Consider the following 26,326-nt stretch of genomic DNA (forward strand, 5'->3'; position numbering starts at 1 on the left):
TATATATATATATAACTTTAATAATTAGTTTTTTAAAATGACAAAAATCAAAGTAAAATGACTTAAAAACAAAGTCATCCATCCATTCATCCAACCATCCATCCATCCTCTTTACATGCTGTTTCCTCTTTGGGTCGCGGGGGTCACTGGTGCCCAAGTCCAGCAGTCACTGTGCGAGAGGTGGGGGACACCCTGGACAGGTCTCCAGTCCATCACAGGGACACATAGAGACAAACGAGACAAACAACCATTCACACTCTCACTCACTCCTAGAGACAATTTAGAGTCACCAATCAGCCTAACATGCATGTTTTTGGTCTGTGGGAGGAAACTGGAGTACCCGGAGAAAATCCACACATGCACGGAGAGAACATGCAAATTCCACCCAGAAAGGTCTTGGGTGAGGATTTGATGTAGCAACCTTCTCAGCAAGAGGCAACAGCTCTACTAACTGAGCCACCGTGCCACCCAAAAACAAAGTCAGACATGTTTAATCAGAGATTAGTGACATTAGCTTTGAAACGTTGGAACACTTCATCTTTTGAAAACAGTCTTGCTGTTGTGTTGATGTCTTTTTAATGACTGGGACAACTTTCTCCAGAGTTTGCTGGTTTTGTTTCGAATCAGTTTATTCCGCAGCAGACTCTGATTTTGTCTCTGAGAAGGTTTTCCCTCCAGAAGAATCAACACTGGGGCAGCAGGAGATAGAGTGCACAAAACGGAAAGCAGTTTTTGAAATATCTATCAGTTTACAAACAAACAAACAACAATAAGCAGCTCAATTTGTGTGTATAGGAGGTGGAAGCACAGGAGAAAATATATATTTTAAATAATTTAGTGCGTTAGTGTGGACAAGGTGAAGGAGTGTTTGAAATGTTGTGTTTTGTAATTTTAGAAACTTGTTCTGTCTCTGCTCACTTATATATGTTGCAAAAAACTGAGCTTAATTTAAAGGTGAAACAGAGAAGGCTTTATGGTCCGTAAAGTCCAAAAACTAAAGATAAAATATGTTATAAATAGATAAACACCTTTAAAGTTATAGTTTGTTTTTTGTTGCTAAGTAAAGGTGTGAGAGTACAACACTTCTGCAGCCCGTACCCAAATCATCCACACCTGCAGGACATCCTGTCGGTGAGGATCCTCCACTACTTAAGGCTGCAGACGAGCTCTCTTACCCGCTGGAGCATTGACTAGTGATTCATGGAAGTTATTGCTTCTGCCCCTTTAGTGTCCTTGTGAAAGTGATTACGAATATCTCTTGTTTCTTGTGCCCTAGCTTACCTGTGCCTTCAAGTGCCTCTGTGTGCTGACCTTCTTGGACCCCAGCACCTCCTTTTGTTCATTGCCCTCCATCCACTGGCCTGCCAAAACCTGCGTCTCTTCCTGGAACCTTGTGGAATCGAATCCAAGACCTGGACCTCCTCTCAGCCTGTAAGATAAGAAATACCTATTTAAAATCCTCAGCCTCTAAGTGGAACCTCTCTGATTTATATCCTTGCCCCTCAGGAATCCAGTGGATCATCATTGCACATTTTAATATCAATCTGTGAAAATAAACACTTAACTTTTCTACGTGTGGAGTCTTGTCTCGCTCACTGGTTTTCATACTATCTGGGTTCCTCGAGTTCTGACAAAGCGCTTAAAGATGAATGACATTTTGTAACAACTCTGTTAGTATTTTTTTTTTTACATTTCAAATCTAAATTAAGACAAAACATGTAAAGGGAAACATTTATAAACAAGTTAAAATTAATTTGATATTTTCCAGTTGATTGGAAAAAGTAGTTTATCATATATTCTGTGAAAAACTTTTTGTAGCATCATAAGTTTTGACTTTTTACAGCATGATTAGATGATGGTTTTTGCAGAGAGGGAAAGAATTGTTTATGAGGTTTCAGGTCCAGGAACGAGTTTGTATATTTACATTTTTCAACCTTCCAAACATGTTCTGTTTCTGAAAACCTGACTGATCTGGACTGAAGCAATGCTTTCTGGCTCTGAGAATAAACAACTCAGCTAAAGTGGATCCAGACACATGGTCATTATCAACATTTGGGATGTTTTCATGGTTTAAATTGAAACAAAAAGGTATCACAAGTCATAAGTGAGGACCTAAAGCAGCAGATTAGTATTTTAGTCCAGCACAATGGTAAAAGTGTTGCTGTGTCAAATTCCAGCACCAAACCCAGCTGTCTTTAAATAACTTCTAACCAGTTAATGTTGTGTTGCAAACTGAGTGATCTTATAGTGTAATTGAGATCAAGTTGAAACTCATTCAGGGTTTGAAGACAAACTACAACTTTGATTCTCACCCCTAAAGAATGCAGCAAATTGTTTACTGACTTATTCAGTTATATTTAAAATCACACCCCTGGTCTTCATTTCTGCACATTAAAGAAGCTGAATCTCCAGTGGCCTTGAGGTGAAAAAAACACAACGTTGAACCAATGCAGAAACACAATGCAGATCACAAGAAAAGTTCCTTTGAACACAGGACAGGCTTCCAGTCCAGAAGATCACAGATCATTTGTTTAATCCATTTACTTCATGTTATTTAGTCAAACTCGCATGTCACAGTTACTGTTAAAATATGCTTTAACTCTGTTTCTCCAGCAGAAAATGGCTTTAAAAAAGAAAGTGGGCTACAAGTGTCGCGTAGCAGGGGTTGTGTTTCTCCTGCTGGCTGGGATTGCCGCCCTCGTTACGGTTGCCGTCATCCAGAACACATTGAAGAGTCAGGAGTACGGCTTAGAGGTGAACACACAGACATGAGCACAGAGCTCTGTGGATGCGTGTGTGATGATGCATGCTGTGCATTTTAGATGTAACTCTCGATTTTTAACCAAGGAAAGGTGTAATAAAACAAACAAATGAACATTTGATCTCCAACCTGCTGTAAACTCACGGACAGTGGTTGATATCTTTCAAAGGTCTGCTCATTAATAGGAAACAAGTCATAAATATTTAATAAAGTTCACAAGTGAGTCTGTTGTACATGTCAAAGTGGTAAAAGGAAATGTTAAAGGACAGAGAAAATCTTTACACAAGGAGCTGGAGGAAGAATGGGAACGTATGTTCAGAGGCTTGTTCTTGATGAGGCTCATTGGGCCACTTGTTCCAGTTGTTTTTATGGTTTGTATGAAGGATAAAAATCTGTAGATAAAGTTTTTTGGGCATTAAACTGATGATGTTGCAGTTAGACACCACATTTTATCCCCATCTCCATCTTCTGCCTCCTATCTGTAGTCGGGTCGCAGAGTCAACAGGTCCAGGAGAGAAACCCAGACATCCCTCTCCCCAACAACATATTTCAGCTCCTCCTGGGGGACCCTGAGGTGTTTCAAGACCAGAAAAGATACACAATCTCCCCAGAGCATTCTGGATCTGCCCCAGGGTCAGTTACCATTTAAATGTGCCCTAACCCTGATCAGATGAATCACCTCACCTCAACTGAATCCTTTACATATGAAGGAGCAGTGAGCTCCCCTGGATGACAGAGGTTTGAGTCCAGCCACCATACAAAGAAAGTGTATTTTGTCCGCTTTTATCTGGGATTTTGATATTGGTTTGATATTGGATTTGGATCATGATGCAAACCTCATGACCACAGGCAAGAGTTGAAATGTAGACAGACCAGTAAATCCAGAGCTTTGCCTTTCAACTCCGCTCTCTCTTCACCATGACTGACTGAAGCAACACCCTCATTACTTAGGATGAGTCCTCAATCCATTTATCCATCTCCCATTCCATCCTACAATCACTCGGGAACAAGAAACCTAGACACTAAAACTCCCACATCTGAGGCAAAGTCTCCCTCTGAACCAAAGGGAGCAATCTGCTTCTGATCAAGAACCATATGGCCACAGACTTATGGCACTTTGCCATAAGGGCCTTTCCACTGCCAGTAACCACCCCCCACTCAGCCCAGTTTATGGGACCACCTTGTTCATGGTTTCAAGTAAACTGCTCAGAGGCACTGATTTTGATGTAAGCAGACAGCAGCTGTTGATTGACCAGCAGCGCTACGTCACTGAATGACCCCTTAGCAAAACTGCAAACTACATCTGGACCACTCCTTCTTTATCATGTTGATGGATGGTGCCATCAAGAAATTAACACATTTACTGAGAGATATCGAAGATGACGGTGCAGAATGGCTACACCTGGACTTATAAGCAGTGTCAAGATAAGCTAAAGAAATTAAAGTCTGATTATAAGGCGATTAAGGACCACTACAGGCTGAGTGGCTCAAACACAATGACCTGTTACAATACCTCCCACTTTGCATTGACAATCCCACCCACAGAGCAGAGAAACACGTCACAGTGGCAAATTACCTCCACCTGAGAAGAACCGATCAAATGAGAGCCCAGTGGAGTTGCACTTATAAACAGAAAAGCGGCTTAAGAGGAATTGACTCTCAGATCTGCTTCACACTCGGCAGCGAACCGCCCCAGTGCATACTGAAGATCTTGGCCTGAAGACTCTACATTATCTTCATAAAACAGAGATGAGACCTTGAGACTCTCAATCCAGACACCTTCCTCTCCATGACTGCACCTTGATATCCTGTCCATGAAGACCAAAATTGGATTGAGGACAAGGGACAGCCCTGGAGGAGTCCAACCCACACTCAGATTGATCTCGACTTTGTGTCAAGAATGTGAACACAGTTCCTGCTTTCATTATACAGGTACCAGGTAGCCTTTATAACACCACTGGCACCCCATTCCTGCAGCACCACATCACAAAATGCCTCAGGGGACAAGGTTATAAGCCTTCTCCAGGCCAACAACACATGTAGACTGAAGAAACTAGCTCCCAGGACCCCCTTATCAAACCAGCAAGGGTGAATGTCTGGTTCACTGTTCCATGACCAGGACTGCACACTGCTCCTGAATCCAAGGTTCAACAATAATTCAGAGCCTACCATTTAATGCCATGGAGTAATAAAAAAATTACACATCATATGAGATGCACTCAGTGAATAACAGTAACTCTCTGTTCCAGTATGTTGGGTATCACAGCAGCTCCTCTGCAGTTTGATGTAACTTCGTAAAAGTTTTCCTACTCATTCTTTTGAACAGTATGGGATAGTGATTGACTCTGGTTCGTCCCGTTCCAATGTGTTCCTGTATGATTGGCCTGGGGAGAAGGAGAACGAGACAGGAGTGGTGACAGAAACAATCAACTGTAAAGTAGAAGGTGAGTTGTTCTGTAACACGGTAAGACAATTCAAACTAATCAATTATGCAAGAAAAATACTACTTCTCTGTAAAAGGATGTGCTCTCAGCACAGTTTTGTCTCTACAGGCATAGCCATCTCAGGGATGAAGGTTAATCCTCAGTTAGATGCAGAAACATGGAAAGGATTTGAAAGTTGTATAAATAAAATTAAAGGAATAATTCCTGCTGAGAAGTACAGAACAACACCTCTGTTTCTGGGAGCCACAGCTGGAATGAGACTGCTACAGTAAGAAGGCTTTACGTTTTTCTTTATTTATTCCCTTCTGATTCTGATGGCTTATTTAGATTTCTGCTTATACTGAGATTTTTAAGATGTAGAGCGTTATGTGCACAAAAAAGTTGTTTTATATTCATTAGTTAAATGATAATTTCCTTACAGTCCTGTGCTCAAGTCAGCCGTAGATCTGCACTGTTTTTTTTTTTTTGAAAAGAAATGTCAAACATCCCTCACTGCCGGTGTCCACCACCGGGTTTGAAGGTTGCCGCCGCGACAGGCATGGACAACCTTGCGGCCGCAGCTCCGGTAAGCCACCTCGACAATAGAGGCACGGAACATGGCCCACTCAGACTCAATGTCCCCTACCTCTCCTGGAACATGTTCGAAGTTCTCCCGGAGGTGGGAGTTAAAGCTCCATCTTACAGGAGACTCTGCCAGACGTTCCCAGCAAACCCTCACAATACGTTTGGTCCTGCCAGGTCTGACCGGCATCCTCCCCCACCATCGGAGCCAACTCACCACCAGGTAGTGATCAGTGGACAGCACTGCCCATCTCTTCACCCGAGTGTCCAAGACATGTGGCCGCAGATCAGATGAGACGATGACCATTGAACTTTCACTAGAAAATTTTCCATCCATATTTATATTCATATGACTATGTCTCCTGTACACTTTCTTAGGAATTTGTCTGTTACCTGTGTTGGATTTTTGGTTTTATCCATTCCAACCCACCCAGAGCTACACAGAAGGATCATGACTCCACACAAGCAGAGTAAAATCTTCGATGTCTCTTGAGTTTATAAAAAAATATTGGACACAGATGTTGACTGATTTAAGAGAACCATCAGCCATCTTTAGGATTCCTCTGAAGACAATGACCTGAATAGCATTGACATATTATATTTTAACCAAACACAGCACTGACTTTAAATTCACAAAGAAACTAAATAGACAAGAGGTATGCCAATGTTCCCCATTGCTGAGGGATTTTAATAGTAGCTTAAATGTTTGTAATTTTCAAGATGAGTGTTTTTCTAGACTGGAACTGAGCAGGAAATTCAAGCAAACCTTAATATTTTTGGTGCAAGATACTGTAGGAGTTACACTGAAGAACAGAGGGAGATTTTTATTGTCTGAGGTGGTGCAGTGTGACAGATATGGAGTACAGTGGAGTAGAGTGGTGTGGAGTGGAGGGAACAATTTTATCTGCCACAGGTGGAATCATGGAGCCAGGGGGTGGCCAATGGTGGCCTTGATCCCCATAAATTAATCTTTCGCCACCACAAGAGCCACCCCAATCATTTGGAAACTATATTTTCAAGAAATATAAAAACTAGAAAACAGTTTCCTCAAATGATCAGGGTGATTGGTTTACATATATACATATATCTTGGATTTTGGTGTGCCAACCCAGTTTTTGAAAGGAACCTTCCTTATGCCTAGATGCAGCCACACACCAAAATGGAAGTTTGCACTTCACTTATTTTTCAATGTATCACACTCACAACATGCACAGATGGATGGATGGTCAGAGATATTTCCAATTCCTTCTCTTCTCACAGACAAGGGTCAAAAATAGCAACTCACCCCTTTACTGTGGGATTTTTAGGTCCAATGGGCTTAAATCTTTAGTTGCTGCTCTTACAAAAAGATCTAGTTTCAAATTATTTTAAGCTCCTTTATTTCTGCTGTCTGTTATAGAGCATCAGCAGACCTTTTTTCTTACTGTTTGTTGCTCATTGACCGCCACCTGTGTGTGGTGGCTGTGGGTCTTCATGAATGCTGAGCAATAAATTAGATTGTAGATCTCCAGAAGGCACATCCACAAGATGTGAATGAGGCTGTAGAGCAGGGGTGGGCAACTTTTTTTTTTTTTTTTTTCCCAGAGGGCCAAATTTATAATTTTGGTTGAAAATGGTGAACCCCAAGTGTAGAACCAAAAACTGAGGAAGGACTAGTAAAAAGAAATAAACGAATTTATTAAATAAGCGAAAACGAAAAGGCTGACTAGGCAGTAAAAATACTCACAAAAAGAACACTAGAAGAGCTCGAATGGAAAGCAAACATGGTCAGAGTGAAAGGCACAATGCACAGACACATATGAGGAAAAGGAGACAAGCTTTAAAAGGAAACTAATGAGGGAGAAATGACAACACTTGGGGAGAGACAATAAGGAAAAACACCGGGGAAGTTGGAAACACAAGTAATACAAAATACCAGAATCACAGAAATGCCAAACAAAAACACCAAAGACATGGATCATGAAAAAAACCGAGTTGTTTAAAGCAATCAGAGGACTGCAGAGTGAATTAGAAAATACATTTTCCTCATGATAGATAATCTGGAAGACATTTCCAGGCTTTTAGTTATATGCTTGGTAAGCATATGCCTCCCCAATAAGCTTTGGGAATATAAGACAGACTTTCTGTAAATCGTCTCTTGTGACAATTTATTTGTTATTTTAAAATATGCAAAAAAAAAAATCAAAAAACAAACAACAACAAAAAAAAAGAAAAGAAAAAATGTTTGTTTGCTTTTTGCAGTCTTTAAGGTTCGGGTTAGTTAGAAAAACACAAACAATGACACCGTGCAAAAAAAAAAGAAAAAAAGTTTGGGTCTATATTGTCCAAGATGTTTCTTTTTAAAAGCAGATTTCCATCAACTTATCTTTCAAACAGTTTTCTTTTAAATTAAAGATACTGGGAGACATAGAGATTGCCCAAGGGCCTCGTGTGGCCTTATGTTGCCCATGTGTGTTGTTGGGAACCCTGTGCTTCCCCACCTTACATTTTTCAGCAAAATTAATTTATTAAGTTCTAGCAGAATATTTCTTTAATTAATGCTTTCTGTGATTAGAATGGTTAGCAGTGCTAACTGTAACAGGAGTGTCTATGTTTTTTTACAGCCTACTGTACCTTACCTTGGGTCAAAGTTTTATCGTAGGATGCCATTGTTTTTAAATCCATTTCGAACCATCTTGCTCTTCTCTGTTTTTTTAAGTCAGAGAGATGAACAGAAATCCAATGAAATCATGGAGAGTCTGAGAGAATACCTGAGCTCACTGCCCTTCAATTTCCAGAACGCTTCCATCATCACTGGACAGGAAGAAGGGATGTATGGGTGGATCACAGTCAACTACTTGATGGGAAACTTCCTGGAGGTTGGGCACTGTCATGATCAGAGAAAATACAAAAACACTGCAGCTTCATTACCAGAACCAGTACCACTGATATTTAATTTTAAATTACTAATCTTGTTTCTGTTTATAGAAAAACCTGTGGAACAATTATGTGCACCCACATGGGTCAAAGACTGTTGGCTCCATGGACCTTGGTGGAGCGTCAACACAGATTGCCTTTCAGGTTGAGGAGAGTGGGAATGGGCTGGACTACCTGAAGGTCAAACTGTATGGTTACCACTACACTGTCTACACACATAGTTTCCTCTGCTATGGAAAAAATGAAGCAGACAAGAGGATTCTGGACAAAATCGTGCAGGTACATAACTGTGAACAGATGAAAGAACGGGTTTTTAATGGTCATAAATCCTGAATTTAATTTCTCATCACATTTGATGTTGAATGCAGAAAATAATGCAGACGTTGACGGGATGAAAAAAAATCTAAAGCTTGTCATATTAACAAATGTAAAAATCTAAACAAGCAATAGTCCTATCATCCCCCATCACTAAGAGATTTGAACACTGAATGTTTGTATTTGTTCTTCTGGACTGGAATTGAACAGAGAATGTACCAAAGAACCTTAATGTTTTTGATGAAAGTTATTCCAGTGAGGAGGGATTACAATGTCAAGAAGAACAGAGGAAGGCTTTTAATTTACCTTTTGCTTGTTGGAGCGGGTATAGAGTGATGAATCCTGGAGAGTGGAAGGAGCAATTTTAACCACCACCAGGTGCAGTGGTGGAGCCAGGGAGTGGCCAAAGGTGGCCATGAGGCCATGACCACCACTGATTAATCTTCAACCACCCCAAGAGCCACCAAATGTACTGTATATGTATGTACTTTATGATATATATATACATACATATATATGCCAAGGTTATTTGTAGCCGAAACTCCAGAACGGACATCCTGACATGCTATAGATGGGAGCTTCTCCCCGCACCTGTGGCCTGCACACAGATACATCAGGTGCTCAATAAAAATAATTTATTTAAATGAAAAAATCCAGACCAATCGTGCAACTCATCCATCAATCAGCCAATTGTGTGTCATGTCCAATCTTATTTTGAAAAACATCTAAAGAGCGAGTCCACGAAAGTCGAACCACGAAGTATTGAGGGACTACTGTATATAATTTGCGTGTGTGTGTTTGTGGTGAACATCTTGGATTTTGATGTAGCAACCTGATTTTTTTTTTTAAATGACATTTTTTACACCTAGATGCAGCCACACACCAAAAATGGAAGTTGGCATGGTTTTGATTTTTCATGTTAACCAGCTAACAAGGTTTACACATGGTGGCAGCTGTCTCTTGTAATCTTTCTAACGCCTAGATGCATTCACATACCAAAATGAAAGTTGACATGTCTCTGATTTTTCAAGTTATCAAGTTCACATTATAAAACAAATGGATAGTATTTCCAACTCTTCTTTTTCATCCTGTGATGGAGAACAACAAACAGAAGAACCAGTCAGTAGCTCAATTAGTGATGTTACAGTGCTGTAAAATATTAATTCCTTATTCCTTACAGATATCTTCTATAAACTGTAAACACAATAACAAGACTAAAGTGAAATAAATGAATTTATACCTAAAGAGCTTCCTGAAATCAGTCAAGAAAAGAGCAAACTTTCATGTGAAAGCCAAAATCCATTAATGCGCTGTTAAGAATTCATTAGTGAGGACTGCTCGTCCAAACAGGCAAAAAGAGACCAGTCAGAAATGCATTAGGTCATTAAGAATATTGACTGAACCATCAACGTCATCACATTAGCCTGAGAGAAATGCAATATTTCTGGTAACTTGCACTTTTATTTATGAATGCATGGTCATGCAAAAACTATTTGTTGTAAGAATGAAAAACGGGTAAAGTTTCTGTTGGTTTAAGGTTTGGAATATTAATTTAAAGTTTGGTTTAATGTTTCAGGGATCTTCTAACCAGTACCCCATCAGAAACCCCTGCTACCCTAAAGGATACAACACCACCATGGTTGCGTCGGAAATTTACGACTCGGAGTGCACCAATAAACCCAAAAACTATAGCCCAAACCAAAATCTGTTTATGGTTGGGGATCCAGACTCGAGGAAATGTGGAGAAATTGTAAAGTCCATATTTGATTTCAAAACTTGCTCTTCATCACAGTGTTCCTTCGACGGAGTTGAACAGCCACCTGTCACCGGAGACTTCAAGGTAACATTTATTGCAGACGTAATTGGTCGAAGGAAGTAGGTGAAAATATAAACGCACTGATACTGTTTTTCTAATGTTCCTACCAGGCGTATGCTGGATTCTTTTATCTTGCCAGTGCTCTGCTTTTAAATGGCACATCAGATCTGGATCAGTTCAATGCCTCAGTTGAAAACTTCTGCAACACACATTGGACAGTGGTGGGTTCTCCAAAATCACATAAAGCATCTAAATCAATTGTACCAAGTAGAATTTAAAAATTTCTAAAGTAGAATTACACATATGCTTTGGTGTGGGAAGGAGTTTTTCTTAAGCCTTAGATAAATATTTGAAACTAACAACATTTAGAAAATGTCTCTTTGAACACAGAAGGTAAGATCTACATAGATCAGCAAAATAATCTGAAGGGTATCTTTATTTTAAGTCATGAAAATGTCACATTTGTTTACATGGAGGGGTAGAATCTAAAATTTGTCTTACATCCAGAAGTATGGGGCGCTCGTCCTTTATAGCTTCAGCTTCCATGTTCAAGTCCTGTGTCTGGTTATTTTATATGCCGATGACACTTCAGTGTTAGTGACAAATACTACCAGCAGCAGCCAAACATATCAGATTTTTATGTAGACAGTGATGTCAACAAAAACTTTGTTGGCCATGATATTTTTCAAAGAAAGGAGAAATATAAATATGTAAATGTAAACTGAAAGTAAATCTACAAGCTAGCTTCACACCTAGCTGCTACAGATTGACAGAAAATTTGCAGTTTAAAGGTGAAACAAAGACCCATAAGTGGTCATTCATTAATTTTTACGTTATAGCAATCTGAATAGCAGAACATGAAAGTAGAGAGTGTTTTATTTACCTATCAACACTAGAGTTGCTCAAAAAGTTGCTTTAATTTTGTTACTAAAACGCCATAGTGGTTGAAGTTGCTCTGGTTATCAGTGACCTGTTTCCTGTACTCAGTACTGTGAAAAGATAAAATAACAATATTATTCAGGCTATGGTTTAACATTTTATTTGTTAGAAACATAGACACAGTTTGAAATAAAAACAACAACAACCTCATTTCCTAATGATTTATTGTCATTTCATAACAGCCACATTAAGTAAATCCCCTTCTCTCATACTTGTGATGGCCATTTCAAGCTTTACTGTAATATAGTCCGAAAACTACTGAAAACTTCTGAATACATTTCAAATATTACATTACTTTCTAGAGTCAACCATATTTAAGATTGCAATCACATTGACCTTAGGAGGCAAAATAATGACAAAAATTTGGTTAAATTGCAGCTAAAAGTCAACCTCATCACATACTTGGAGCAACTTATGCACAGTTTTTGTTTAAAACTTTGTTGACTAACGGAGTCAACCCTGTTTGACTGTTAGCAAAATATTTCATGAACCAGTAAATTGGTTTTAATTAAACTTTCAGAAACTGATCATTGAACGTACATCTACAACTTTTGGAATCATTAATATTCAAGATGGCTGTCACAATTCTTTGCAATTCTTAGGTAACACAAAAATGGTAATAATGTGTACAATTTAACTTACACTGAGCATTTGGTGTGGTAGTAGCTGACTATATGGTAGCATAGCCAACACATTCTGAGCACTAGCATTTCCATGGAAATCTCACAATAGCCTACGGCTTGATATGTTTTTCTTTTGTTCAGTTCAGTTGTAGTTTAGTTTTAGTTCAGTTGATTCATTTTCATCACTGTCAGAACTGTGTTTCTCTTTTTTTTTCAAGCTAAAAGAGCAGAAGCCATGGATCAAGGACAAACACCTCCGGACATACTGTTACAGCACTCAGTATGCCCTCACTCTCCTGGCAGATGGGTACAAGTTTGACAAGGAGACCTGGAAAAATATTCATTTTGAAAAATCAGTGAGTTAAATAGCACAAACTAAATTAAGCATAAAACATGTCTTGCATTAAAAACGTCATTCTATGGTGCCCTTGCTGTGATCTTACAGTTGCATGAATTTCATTACTGCATTACAATAAAAGTGTTACAAACAAGCAGTACGCCAATGTCCCCCATTGCTGAGAGATATTTTTTAGGTCTTTTTGTTTTTTGCTTGTCTGAGGCAGGGCAGAGTGACAGACCCTGGAAAGTGGGTGGGAGCAATTTTATCCACGATGATGTGCAATGGAGGAGACAGAGGGTGGCCATTGGTGGCCTTGGTCATCATAGGTTAATATTGAGCCACCCCAATCATTTGAGGAAACTATGCTTTTAAGCAATATTAAACTAGAAAGCAGATTCCTCAAGGAATTGAGGCAGTTGACATAGATATATATGGCAGCAGCCATCTTGGATTTTGACGTGGCAACCCAATTTTTTATAGTGGCCTTTTTTACACCTAGATGGAGCCACACACCCAAATGGAAGCAAATAAATCAATTATTTTTCCAGTTATCATGCTTGCAACATGCATGGATATGGACAGAGGGTGTTTCCAATTCCTCCTCTTCACCCTGGGATGGGGGACAAAAAGAGAAAGAACACAACTGTCAAATTGTGCTACTGAACCATTTCTTTGTAGCCGAGCTTTTACAGACAGGCATTTATCAGCTTTCATAACAGACATGACAGTAAACGAGGCCACTCACTGATGACTCAGCCAGATCACTCTAATCGTTACCTCTAAACTTGAGTGGAACGTATAAAATGTTAATTTCCACAAAGACATTTCCTCAAAAAAGGGGTCTTCTTTTCTTCTTCACCCCATCTTTCATTCACGAGACAAAAAACAGTGGCAGTGGGTTTTAAAAAGAGCCCTGGAGGCAACGTTGTAAGCTGAAAAATGTCAAATATCATAGCTCCAATTTCCTAATTGCTCTTAAACTGTTTGAGGCAGATCTGTTGCTGGAAAACTTACAGTGCTTAATGTGAACAAGTAAGTGAGTGTGCTCTGGTCAGAGCTCTTTATGACGGTTGGTAGATCATTTTAGAGACAATGACAAAACTCTTTGCATGTCATGACTCATCTTTTGCCCTAGAGCAACTACTGACTAAGATCATTGCAAAATGTTCTTTATGCAGAATGATGTAATGATGTACTGACAGCATGCAGGAAATAAACAAAGGGTGTACAGTAACCCTCTGTTCTCCCTTACAGATAAAGGGTACCCACATAGGCTGGAGTTTGGGCTACATGCTGAGTTTGTCCAACATGATCCCGTCTGAAGTGAAGGAAATCCCCCCACTGACAAACGCCGTCTTTGCTGGCCTCATCTTTTTATTTTCAGCGTTAATCATCGTGACTGCTGTTCTAGTGTTTATCATCCTCGTTCGCATGTGCTACTGAGGGAACATCAAAGAACCCTGCCTGAGAGGCATTTCGTCTGTTGTAGGAATGTAATGCAGTAGCATGTGCTGAGGCGTGTGTTCAGTTACTGATTGAGATTATGTTTTTCTTTTTCCACCTAATCCACTGAGGAATTACTGTCATTAGAAATATGGCTGAAATTTAATTCTCAGCTTCTCAGCATGAGTTAACACTTGCTCAGCAAAGTCTATCCCCTAATTTACAGCAAAAAGCATAAACTCTCCAAAATCTGTTCTTGTGACTTTCAGACTTTCATTTAAAAGTCACTTGTTTAAAAAATTTGCACCTGCAGAGCCTGTGCAGCTTTTGTCAGAGCGTCAGTGTTTACCCTTCATCTTGTATGGCAAGCTTTCTTTCTTAGTTTATTGTGACAAAGTACGACTCAAAGTGGAAAATTCACTCCTGAAGTTGTCAAAGTAGTTGACTTGACAATAGGCTGAACACAGCGGACAAAACAAACCGCCATTTTATTGTTTGAAAAAAAAACAACAACACCAGAAAAACAGCCCAGAATAAACACCAGAGAGGTATGCCACATCACTGATTGAATGGTTTCCTGAGGTCTTTAGACTGACACTGTTGGGCCGTGAAGAAGACAGGCTTGATTTTAGCAACAATTCTGTAGTGAAAAGGTTTTGGACATGCCCTTCAGTCTATCACCTGCAAATGAAAGGGCTATGTGTGAAATTTGTGCTCTGAATTTAACCCAACACACGAGATGCAATCCAGCAGAGCAGCAGGCAGCTATGTAAGAGCTGTGAGGAATCGAACATGCAACTTTTTGGTCCCAAGTAGGTTGCCCCACCTGAGAACTCTGATGTGGGCCACACCCTCCTTTCTTCTGTGTGACTTGTTTCTTAGTCCATATTAGCTAAGTATTGGATTACATTTTTGATAGTGGTGGGTGGATCAATCTGACTATCGAGATTATCGATACTCTTGTATTGATACTGAGTGATATTGGCGGAAAAGGTGGAAAAGACTAACCTCCATTGGCATCTCAGGTACTCCGTTAGACTGGTTCAAATCTTATCTCTCTGACCGCACTCAATTCATTCAGCTTAAATCCTTTCGTTCCCAGTCTTCCCCTGTCTCCATGGGTGTCCCCCAAGGCTCTGTCCTCGGACCTCTCCTCTTCATCATATACCTCCTTCCTCTAGGTCACATCTTCTGCAAATTTGGTGTCCATTTCCACTGTTATGCTGAAGACACACAGCTCTACTTATCAACAAAACCCAATTCCACCCACCCACCCTCCATCCTCATCAACTGTCTCAATGAGCTAAATCATTGGTTTTCTAACTATTTCCTACAACTAACCAGTAACAAAACAGAAATCATTCTTGTCGGTACCACAAACTCTATTTGAAAATCAGAACATCTTCTCATCCCCCTTAACAACTCTCTGCTATCCCCCTCGCCTCAGGTCAAGATTCTTGGTGTCATCCTCAACACCACTCTCTCCTTCACTTCACACATCAACAATGTTACTCGGTCTGCCTATTTCCATCTCCAAAATATTAACCGTCTCTGCCCTTCTCTCACACCCCGCTCCACAGCCATCCTTGTGCAAAGTCTTGTGACTTCTCAGATTGACTACTGCAACTCCCTTCTTTATGGCCTCCTCAACAAATCTCTTCAGAAGCTACAGATGGCCCAGAACTCAGCCGCCCGTGTCATCACTCAAACCTCCTCTTATAACCACATCACTCCTGTCCTGCAGCAGCTCCACTGGCTCCCGGTTAAATCATGCATCATCTTCAAAAGTCTTCTTCTCACTTTCCAAGCTATCCACAACTTTGCCCCTCCTTACCTATCTGACCTCCTACACATCTCCATCCCCTCTCACTCTCTCAGATCTTCCTCTTCGCTACACCTCCATGTACTCTCTTCCCGCCTCTCCACCATGGGGAGCAGGGCCTTCACCTGCTCTGCTCCTCATCTCTGGAACTCTCTACCCCCTGACTTAAGAAACACCACCTCTCTTTCTATATTCAAGACTGCTCTGAAAACACATCTCTTTAGACTCGCTTATCCTTAACTTTGCTGTATGTATTTCATATTCTTTATGTATTTTATATTCTTTATGTATTTTATATTTCAATTTATTCCTGTTGATCTTTGCACTGTGCTTGTTGTTTGTTTTTACACAATCTTTCTGATATGTTTCTTACTGTAAAGTGTCCTTGGGTGTCCTGAAAGGCGCTTTTTAAATAAAATTATTATTAATATTATTATAAAAGTATAGCTGTTTTAGTCTCAGTTTTTCAGTATAAGCTGTTGCAGTCTTCAGGCTGACTGTGTACACATCCCGTTGCCGCTCCTCCTCCCCCTTCTGCACTTTGATACTGAACCATCATTGAGGTCTGGCTCAGTGAGGCTAAGAACTGGCAGATAGGAAGATGTTGTTATATTTTCAACCCAAAAATGATGTAATGAAAACTATTAAAGTATTGACTTTTTACCCTTAAACGTTGTCCAGAGTCTGTCCTGGATTTTAATTAAGAACCTATTAAAAAACTTAAAGACTGTCAAACTTCATTTAGATTTATAATATGATGATGCATCCGCTTTGATTATTGAAGTATTGGTATTGATATCAGTGATACTATTCCTTACTTATTTTGTATCAGATTGATACCAAATCTGGCAATATCCCACACCACTAATTTTTGATGTACTCTGAATCCCACTCTAGTTTGGACTACTCACTAGACATGTCCCTGTGTGTCCCTGTGTCTCCCTGTCCCTTTTGGGGGCAGCTGTGGCTGAGTGGTTAGAGCAGTTGTCCTCTAATGTGAAAGTTGGGGGTTTGATTCCACCAGCAGTCACATGCTGAAGTGTAAGACACTGAACGCCTCATTGCCTCTGATGTGTGTCCCATCGGTGTATGAATGTGATCTAAACAAGCACTGATTAGTCTTTGTAGAGATCTAGTAGAGTACTGTATGAATGGGTAAATGAGGGCACAGATTGTAGTGTAAAGCACTTTGAGTGTCTTGAAAAGATACAAAGGTGATATATAAGTACAGTCCATTTACCATTTACCCTGTGTGTCCCTTTGTGCCCCTGGGTACTGATGTCCTGTGATAAGGTTTGATGAGACTCATTGGGAAGTTCTGTTTGAGGCACAGTCTGGGCTCAAACCTCAGGACTATGTAGTGTGGTGAAATGGGCTCGTCCTGGTCTTTGCTTCAGAATAATATCCACTCATAATTTTGATGCTAGCTGTACATGGATGTATGCAACACCTGGTATGTTGCTGTCCATCATGATGGTATAAACTCTGGACACTGACATCACGTAGGCTCTGTAATGTAGTTGAATCTTAGAGTCTTCTGCAGATTTCAGATAGTAAAGAGCAATTTAAGAAAGGTATTGTGGTTTGATTTACATCTCAGGGAAACATTTGTTTTAGAAGATGATTTAGTAGACTTATTTGACTTTGTCCACAAAATGCACACAATAGTTATATGATGACACCCGCCCCCCACCCCAAAAAAAAACAAAAAAACAACAACACGTCAACCTGTTTCGTCTTGTAGCAAAATGTCAAAGTGAAAGAATCTCAAAAAGAGATTTGTGAGTGTGTTCACATGTGGGCTGAGCTGGAACTGTTGGCAAAGAGCAAACTATACTAACTCCCATTAATCATATTCATTCCTGTATAATCTGTAACTGCAATGAATATATCTACCAGGTACTTGATTTAAGACTACAGCTTTACTGCAGTGTTTAAACCCAGTTGGTGCTCAGTTGGACCCTCTGGTTCTGTGAAGGCCGCCCTGTAACCCGTTAGGTGTATACTGTGCCATTTTTAAGAAGCAACCAAATCTTATTGTTTCTTGAAGGTGTTCCATGTTTCATTTAAAAGCCATCTTCAGCTCTGATTGAAACTTTTTGACTCTCAAAAACTCAAGGTTCAAACCTTATCATTAAAAAACAACAACATTTGGATTAAAGTTAAATGTCTTGCAGAGCCGAGAAATATAATCCAGCTGCCGTCTGTACAAGAATTTAGCAAGTATCAAGTATTATTCTTATCATTATATTGTATCTGAGCTGTCATCACAGTGTTGGAGAGTATTAATTTCTGCAAAGAAATGACTAAACATTCCTAAACTTTTCATGCAGTCCAAAAGGAGTGGGATTTTCTCAAAACGTTTAAATCAAGAAAACAAATGTTATTTTGTGTCTGAAAACATCCCATTGAACAAGTTATTGATATTATCTTTGTGCTGGAGAACATAACGCATGGCTCTCATTAGATCCACACTGTTTTAGTAATGCCTTTATTATTCTAGTGCATAATAAACTTATGTCTAACATCATCAGTTGTGGTTATTGATCTGTGTCTTCATTAATCAGTTTTCTTGAGGCCTCTTTATGTTTTGTTAATGTATTATTTACATGAGCCCTAATTTAGAACTGTTTTATCACAAATAGTTAAATGTTAATGTACAAATATTCCCATTTCAATTGAAATACTTGGATTTTATCTGTGTTAACTAAATTTTATCCTTGCCTATTCAAAAAGCAAAACCTAACTATGGCTCCCTTTGGTGGTCATATATTGTAAATACAAGGTGAAACGAGTTCTGGCCGTTATTTTTTATTTTTTTTATTGGAAGTTTTGTCTAAAAAGAAAACAGAAAACGAACAGAAAGACACATGTGAATTTACAGCAACACCCACTGCTTCTACAGACACTCTCACAACCACAACTGGAACACCACGGGAAGCATGTGACGGAGCAAATAATAATGAAAAAAGCATCAATAAAGTAATTTTTCTGTTGCATCTTCTTTTACAAACCTGAACAACCAAAGAACACCTCATAAATTTTACTTTTGATTTCACTTTTCTTGCACTCTCTCCTCCAGGAGAGGTTTGTAGCTGTCTTGTTTTGGTTGAACCATCTTTTCTCCTTCTGTTGGAAGGTTATCTAGGACACTCATCCAGGGTGTGAGGGCCACACAGTTTGTTTGTTTGTTATTTTTCTCATCTGAAGCATTTTTATTCAGAAAAACTATTTAGGATCCTTTATAAAATCTTGATTTGGGCCTAAAACAGTCAGTTCCTGTTATTCAGGTGGTGCAATTCTTCCACATTTACCCAAAAAAAGACAATCTGGATCCTCAATACTGAGAAGTGTTTAGCAGCATAAACATTACAATTAACATTTTTAAAAAGACACAATAATAAGCACAAAAGTTGCCCTTTTTAGGAGAGAAAACCTAATCTAAAATAATTTAATTCTGCAAAAATGCCTTGTATATATTTTCTGACATTATCTGTTCTTACAGAAACCTCTGTTTGGCAACACGCTGACAGAAACCAGCTTGTTTAATCTGGAGTAGGTTTAACACATTTTAGCAAATAAATATAAAAATACACTCGATGACAAAAAAAAGCACCCAGACGAAATGGTTGGATTTGGTCACAGTGTGGGCCACATTTGGACCAGCTGTGAATGTGTAAATTATATGATTTGAGAAGAGGTGCTGTGTTTAAAACCAGCACCAGAAAACCTGCTGTAAGAGGGGAGCAATGGTGTTATCAGGTAGTTGCCCAAGCATCCAACAACCTGAGGACATGTTCTAGAGCAGGGGTGTCCAAACCTTTTATTATGGGGGCAAAACTGTCAAGATGAGAGAACTCACGGGTCACAAAAATATGAATTTAAGATAATAATAAAATATAATAATAATAATAATAATAACTTTGTTTTTACATTGTTAAACTTTCAACAAAGTGAACAATATTTTGGTGAAAGGGCAAAAGTTTACTAAGTTTTACTAAGTTATTTTTTTTAAGTTTACTGGTGGAGAAACTGCTTTAAATTGTACATCCCAAACATTAAAGGCTTCACAAACATCAGCCTTATTTTATTTTATTTATTTATTCTTTAATAAAAGGATTTACTGTATTTGGTTTTTTTGGGGTTGATTGTGATTTATTTTCTTGTGCGTAAAAAGTTAATTGTAGTTTATTTTCAGAAACAGATGTATCTATGAATAATTGTTCTTTTAACAGGGATCAGCCATTTGGAGAATGGAAGACCAGGTCTCTCTTGTAAATGAGAACCCGAGGCTCAATGGGATTAACCTGTATAAATAAAGGTTGAATGAAAAGACCCAAAAGGTGATCAACGTTATGAAAATTTGTACAGCTGTCTGTCGCTAAAACAGATTCATAGGTTTGAAGGAAAACTGATTAAGTTAATCAACTTGTATGTAGACGATACCACTTCATATTCCTTTAAAAATGTCCAACATGCCTCCATCAATTATGACATCAACTGCAATTATTTTATTTGGAAACACTATTTAGCCAAGTTTATGAATGATTATCTTTTGGAAGAAATCAGAAAAGGTTTGTGATGCTTTGTGCCATGAAATAAGAGTTAAAAAAGGGATTAATTATATCAAAAGTTTTGTATGTTTTCATCTGTTTTGCTGTTAAAGCTAAAAATAAATATTAATCAATAATAATAACACCACTAACTTTGCAGAAGGTCTACATCTGCATCAACATTTTAAGCCTGCAAGCTAAAATTAAATAATACTGAAGTTGCAGTTGTGAGCCGCACAAAATCAATCAAAGGACCACAAAGGGCCCTAAGGCCGCACTTTGGACACCCCTGTTCTAGACTCATTAGACAACACTATCAAAATCCAGTGAAACTTGTTTGGGTTCCCATTGAGTGTTTATATGAGGCCAGGTTGTCGTATGGGGCAATTACCCAACATGTGGGCCAGTCAGATGTCCCAGGGGCCAGATGTGGGAACCAACAGACCACTTGTTGTGAAGGTTCTGGTTGACCCGAACAGAATACATCTGGAGAGGATCGTGGTATTGAAGATCTGCACCTGCCATCCAGATACAGGTACTGGACTCTTTACAACACCGGTGTCATGCTGAATCACATCACAATGACTACAGGTTCTCTGTCTCGTAGGTGGGCTTCCATTACTATCAGCTGTGTCCAGAATGGCGCTCCAACCTCAAGGATTGAGCTGATTAACGGTGGCACTGTATTTTAGTAATAAATCTTAAGGTTCTTTCATACTACATCCAAATCCAAACAGTCGGCTCGACGTTATAGTTTTCGCTCACATCTTTCGTAGTCCACCAGACACATGGTGCAGAGCTCTGGGAAGCCCCTCCCCCTCCAGTACATGTCGCGTCACATGTTTCTTCTCTCCAGGTCCAGTTTGTCCTCGTGCCCTCCGTTTGGCCACAAATCGGTGACAAAGAGAGCGCCACACTTTTCCAACTGCCTCGGCCAACTTCTTGTCAACGCTGTCCACGTTGCTCACATTGTTCTGGAAGCAGAGACGTTGAAGCAAAACAACGACATTGCCATCCGAGTGCTTTTCCGCTTGATCCAACGTGCCCACAAACTTCTGACCAATCACACAACACTTTGCTCACACGCTTGCAACAAAAAGTTTGGCCTTGTATCCAGAAGGAGCAGACAAAGTTACTCTGAGAACGAAATGACTCGATACTTGTCACGCAACTACGTCATTGAGAGCCGACTGTTTGGCTCCGGGTGGAGTGTGAGTTCTGTGTTACCATGAACGACCGTCATGCGTGGCAGCAATAAAGGAAGACCACCTGTGGTGTCCATGTTGTGTAGACATACAACATTGCCAATGAGCTAAGTTCACCTCTGGTGGTTCTTTGGGGAATCCTGATGGCATCAGTGATGTTCTGTCTACAGCCTGCCTGCATCATGCTGAGGTTCTCCCACATGTGTGGGATCAGCTCAGACCTCATCTGGATCAGCTGTGAGCCAACTCAAAGAAGAGGAAACAGCTCCATCCTGCACCTACTGACCCGATGGGTGCACCCATACTGCCAACTCTGGTCCTCATTCCATCTGATGTAGTAATTATTGCAGCACCACTCTGCCTGGATGATTAATTTTTTTTGTCAGGTGGTGAATTATAGAAAACAGTCGCTGCGTTCAACCATTGCTCACATGGAGATGAGTTTTACAGAGGAACAGGGTTTTTCCATGAACGTTACCTTTGAATGCCTCATGTCTTTTAAAAATATGGTAATTGATTTAAAGACCCGCTGCGTGTTACTGTAGCCATCTCACAAACCAACCGCCTTCAAGGTGGAACAAAAACTAAGAAGGAAGATTTCGGTTCTAAACAACAACTTCATCTTTGGTATAAAATCGGCCGCCTGTAGGCTGTTCAACAGTTAAGAAAGACTCAAAAAACTGTCAACAGTTTACTAAAACTATTGCTTTTTGCACATTTAAAAATCCTAACTTTTTTTTTTTTTTTTGGTTTTTCACAAAGTTCTTTTTTATGCAGTGAGTCAAGCGAAGCAAACACACAAATAAAAACCTTTTTGAAAGTGGGCCATGAAATAACGTAATAATGTAACATGGGTGGAGAAACAAATATTTTATCCTACAGTAATTCATAACTCTGTGGAGTCAAGTTAAAGAGTTTTTTTTTTTTTTTTGTCGTTTGCACCCACTGAGTCAAAAATCCTCTTCATTCCAATACAACCTGTTGAAATCCTGTACAGATAAGTTTGTATCTCTGAGGCTCTCAGATCATCCAATTAGTCTCTTTTTAAGAGTTCAACGTTTTGGAAACGTTTTCTTCCCCAAAGTTGGTGAAAATTAAGGCCATAAGAAGTTCAGAAAACATTTATATTCTAAAAAAAAAAAAAACTAACATAAAATACTACTCAAAGGATAAAAGATTTCAGATTCTAGAGCTTAAATTCTAAGGAAGACAGCCTGTTTCTCCTTCCTTCTTTTTTTATTCATAAAAAAGTCAGAAAATCTACCTGCACATTCAAATGATTTTTTTTTTTTTGTACAGTGAGTTTTGATTTGTCTTTTTTGTTTCCATTAGAGGAAAATCCAGTCTGAAGGTGAAAAATGATCAAATCAAAGTCTTGGACTGTGATTGATTTTGTCCTCCTTTAGGTCAGCAAACAATTTGTTTTTCTTGATTCCACCAGGTAAGGAGAAGAATTGATTTTCCTCTTCGGTTCTGTCTTTCGTTTGGTTCTGCGCACAGTGGAAGCGTTGTCTGCTCAGCGAGGTCCGGATCACTTTGTGTTTTGGTCTTTTGTTGTTCTGATTCTCTCCGTCTCTCCAGCAGCTTCATGCTGTCCTAAAGGCAATGCAGCGATGCTTTCCAGCAGTCTTGTCACCTTAGAGGAGACAGAAATGCAGAAAGGTTACCGAAAAAACAGGAGCAGGTTATCAAACACAAACTAAACGAGTCAAAATATGAATAAAGCAGCTAAAATAAACACCCAATGGATGTATTTTAATAAGTGCAAATAATCACTGGATGTACGTCTACAGCTGATTAACTTTTGGAGCCAATTCAATTCAAGATGGCCGCCGCAGCCATTTAAAGTGCACTAAAACATCAAGCATTAAACTGATGTCATAGGTGCTGTGGGATTTGAACAGTGAATGTTATAGTTTTGGAGACGAGTGTTTTTCTGGACTAGAATTGAACAGAGAATGAAAGTAAACCTTAATGTTTTACTGCTAGAAATTCAAATGGGGAGGAGTTACATTGTGGAGAAGAACAGAGGTAGGTGTTATTTATTTATTTTTGCCTGTTCAAGGCAGTGCAGAGTGACAGATACTAGTGAGTGGAGGGAGCAATTTTATCCTAATAGGTGCAATGGTGGAGCCAGAGGGTGGCCAATGGTGGCCTTGGCCACCATGCATTACTCTTTGGCCACCCCAATCATTTGTAGAAACTATACATGAAAAAAAGAAAATAATATGATTATAATATATATTAACTTTAATATATTATATTGTAATATTCCAATATAATATAATAATATTAATATAACAAATGGAAATGGTGGTGCAGTTGTTAGAGCTACCTCCTCTCAAAAAAGTCACTGGTTCAAATCCCAGTCAGGGGCCTTTCATGTTCTCTCCGTGCATGCGTGGGTTTTCGCCGGGTACTCCAGTTTCCTCCCACAGACCAAAAACATGCATGTTAGACTGGTTGGTAACTCTAAATTGTCTCTAGGTGTGAGTGAGAAAGTGAATGGTTGTTTGTCTCGTTTGCTTCTATGTGTCCCTGTGATGGACTGGAGACCTGTCCAGGGTGTCCCCCGCCTCTCACACAGTGACTGTTGGACATGGGTGCCAGTGACCTCCGTGACCCAAAAAGGAAGAAGGGGGTACAGGTTTAGATGGATAGATGGATGAATGGATGGATGGATGGATGGATGGATGGATGGACGGACGGACGGACGGTTTCTTCAAATGATTGGGGTGGTCAGTTTGCAAATATATTTATATATACTGTGGTGGCCATCTTGGATTTTAAACTGGCAATCCAATTTTTGATAGTGATCTTTCTTATTCCAAGATGTAGCCACAAATCAAAATGGAAGTCACCTCACTTATTTTTCAAGTTTTCCGACAGAGTTACTGTCCATCTGTCTTGTAAGTTGAATAACTTGGAAAATAAGTGAGGTTCTGTTCTTCTACACAGTATAACTCCTACCCGCTTGAATATCCTACAATATATTTTACATTATATATTAAATATATTATTAATATCCTAATAACTGCTGCTGTGACCCTGTATTTCCTGCAAAGGCTCAATAAAAAAAAAAAAGGTTGAGTGAATAAAACATCCATCTATCCCCCCCCCCCCCCACCCCACCCCCGCAAAAAAAAAAGTTTACTTACATTCTCTATTTGATTCCAGTCCAGAAAAACACTCATGTCAAAAACTACAAACATTCACTATTCACACCCCTCAGCGATGGGGTACACTGAGGTACCATTTGTTAACTCATGATTATTCTGATGTGTTGTTTTTATCTTGAGGTTTGATCCACTCACTTGGTTTGCTGGAAGGAGTAGGCTGTGGCGTGATCTGCTGAACTCTCACTCACTGACGAAGACCGTTGCCCGCCAGCGTCCTGCGACGAGGGGGCAGTTGTCTGTGGAGACGGGTCCGTCACCACACCCTGACACCAGAACCACACGCAGACTATTAGAGTCAAACATCAAATGTTTCAAACTGAGAGGAAAACGTGGTTTCATTTCAAGCTTGCTGCCTTTGACAACCGAGTAACTCACATTTTCACTCCATTAAAGGAGTCGTTCAGCTCTTTTAAAGTGGGGTTTTGTGAAAAGATTATAAACAGCTAATATCTTACCTGCTATAGATAATTCTTTGAACACCTCAAAGATTTTAATACTGACTGAATTGACGAGTTAACAGATAGACTCAGAAAGGTCAAGACAATAAAAATATATTTTAAAACTTAAATCTCAAAAATTTATACTGATTGATGCAAACACTCCTTTAAAACATTTTATGCTGTTTCTATTTCACATTACAGTGCAGCAGCTAGATGCAATAACAGTGATATGCAAAAGTGATGATGTAAAAATTTATATAAACAAAAAAATTGCTTGAAGAATTTTAGAATTCTTTTAAAATAATTGTTTTAAGTGGTTTTGAGACACCAGTAAACCACGTTGGACTTGGCTCAGCTCAGACTAGCCATTAACTCAGCAGTCCAGTCAGAACTTTATATCACCAAACTGAGATGGTCCCCCCCACCCCCCAAGCTATCTGCAACAGGTAAGATATTGTTTATTCATTGCTTTCCTACCTATCTTTTAAAAGATCTGACCCATCACTTCTGGGGCTTCAATGCAGTTTACGGAAGACAAATTGTGACTTTGTAAAAAGTTGAACTCTTTGGTTAACTTCATATAATTTATTGATCTACATACAGGTCCTTCTCAAAAAATTAGCACATTGTGATAAAGGTCATTATTTTCCATAATGTAATGATAAAAATGAAACTTTCATATATTTCAGATTCATTGCACACCAACTGAAATATTTCAGAGTCAGAGTCAGAGTTTCTTTATTGTCATTCGCACCTCATGTGGTACATGTGGTGGAGCGAAATTATGTACACAGGGTCCCAGTTACATCCAACAATAAAATGTATAAGAAAAACAGTAATAACATCTAAGATATGAACTAAGAAAAACATCAACTAAATATACACTAAGCACTCATAACATAAAACATTGAACATCAGCACAAACATGAACATGAGTCTGTGAGCAGATGTGCACGCATGAACACATCA

General features: G+C 39.3%; 2 protein-coding genes across 2 annotated transcripts in view; one reads left to right on the top strand and one right to left on the bottom strand.

The window, feature by feature from the left end:
• The first annotated feature begins 1,376 nt into the window (after window positions 1-1,376).
• On the top strand, window positions 1,377-14,158 carry entpd3 (ectonucleoside triphosphate diphosphohydrolase 3). Its single transcript, XM_037676405.1, has 10 exons — window positions 1,377-1,431; window positions 2,617-2,754; window positions 5,088-5,205; window positions 5,314-5,473; window positions 8,465-8,624; window positions 8,734-8,961; window positions 10,574-10,837; window positions 10,924-11,034; window positions 12,594-12,731; window positions 13,970-14,158. The coding sequence occupies exons 2-10, from the start codon at window positions 2,620-2,622 to the stop codon at window positions 14,156-14,158; spliced, it is 1,503 nt and encodes a 500-aa protein (XP_037532333.1). The 5' UTR covers window positions 1,377-1,431; window positions 2,617-2,619.
• An 8,293-nt stretch (window positions 14,159-22,451) lies between these two features.
• Window positions 22,452-26,326, bottom strand: part of LOC119410358 (RNA-binding motif, single-stranded-interacting protein 3) — a gene marked incomplete in the record, with an annotated part of 147,206 nt that continues 143,331 nt past the window's right edge. Inside the window, 2 exon segments of the mRNA XM_037677268.1 lie at window positions 22,452-23,374; window positions 25,053-25,180. Coding sequence (XP_037533196.1) covers window positions 23,371-23,374; window positions 25,053-25,180 — 132 coding nt within the window.

This window comes from Nematolebias whitei, chromosome 5 (genome assembly GCF_014905685.2).
Source record: "Nematolebias whitei isolate Nwh7 chromosome 5, NemWhi1, whole genome shotgun sequence".
Classification (NCBI taxonomy): domain Eukaryota; kingdom Metazoa; phylum Chordata; class Actinopteri; order Cyprinodontiformes; family Rivulidae; genus Nematolebias; species Nematolebias whitei.

Coding starts and splice junctions, on each gene's coding strand:
- entpd3 (XM_037676405.1), top strand. CDS start 2,620: ATGGCTTTAAAAAAGAAAGTGGGCTACAAGTGTCGCGTAGCAGGGGTT. Junction 10,838..10,923: donor CTGTCACCGGAGACTTCAAG/GTAACATTTATT, acceptor TGTTCCTACCAG/GCGTATGCTGGATTCTTTTA. Junction 12,732..13,969: donor ATATTCATTTTGAAAAATCA/GTGAGTTAAATA, acceptor TCTCCCTTACAG/ATAAAGGGTACCCACATAGG.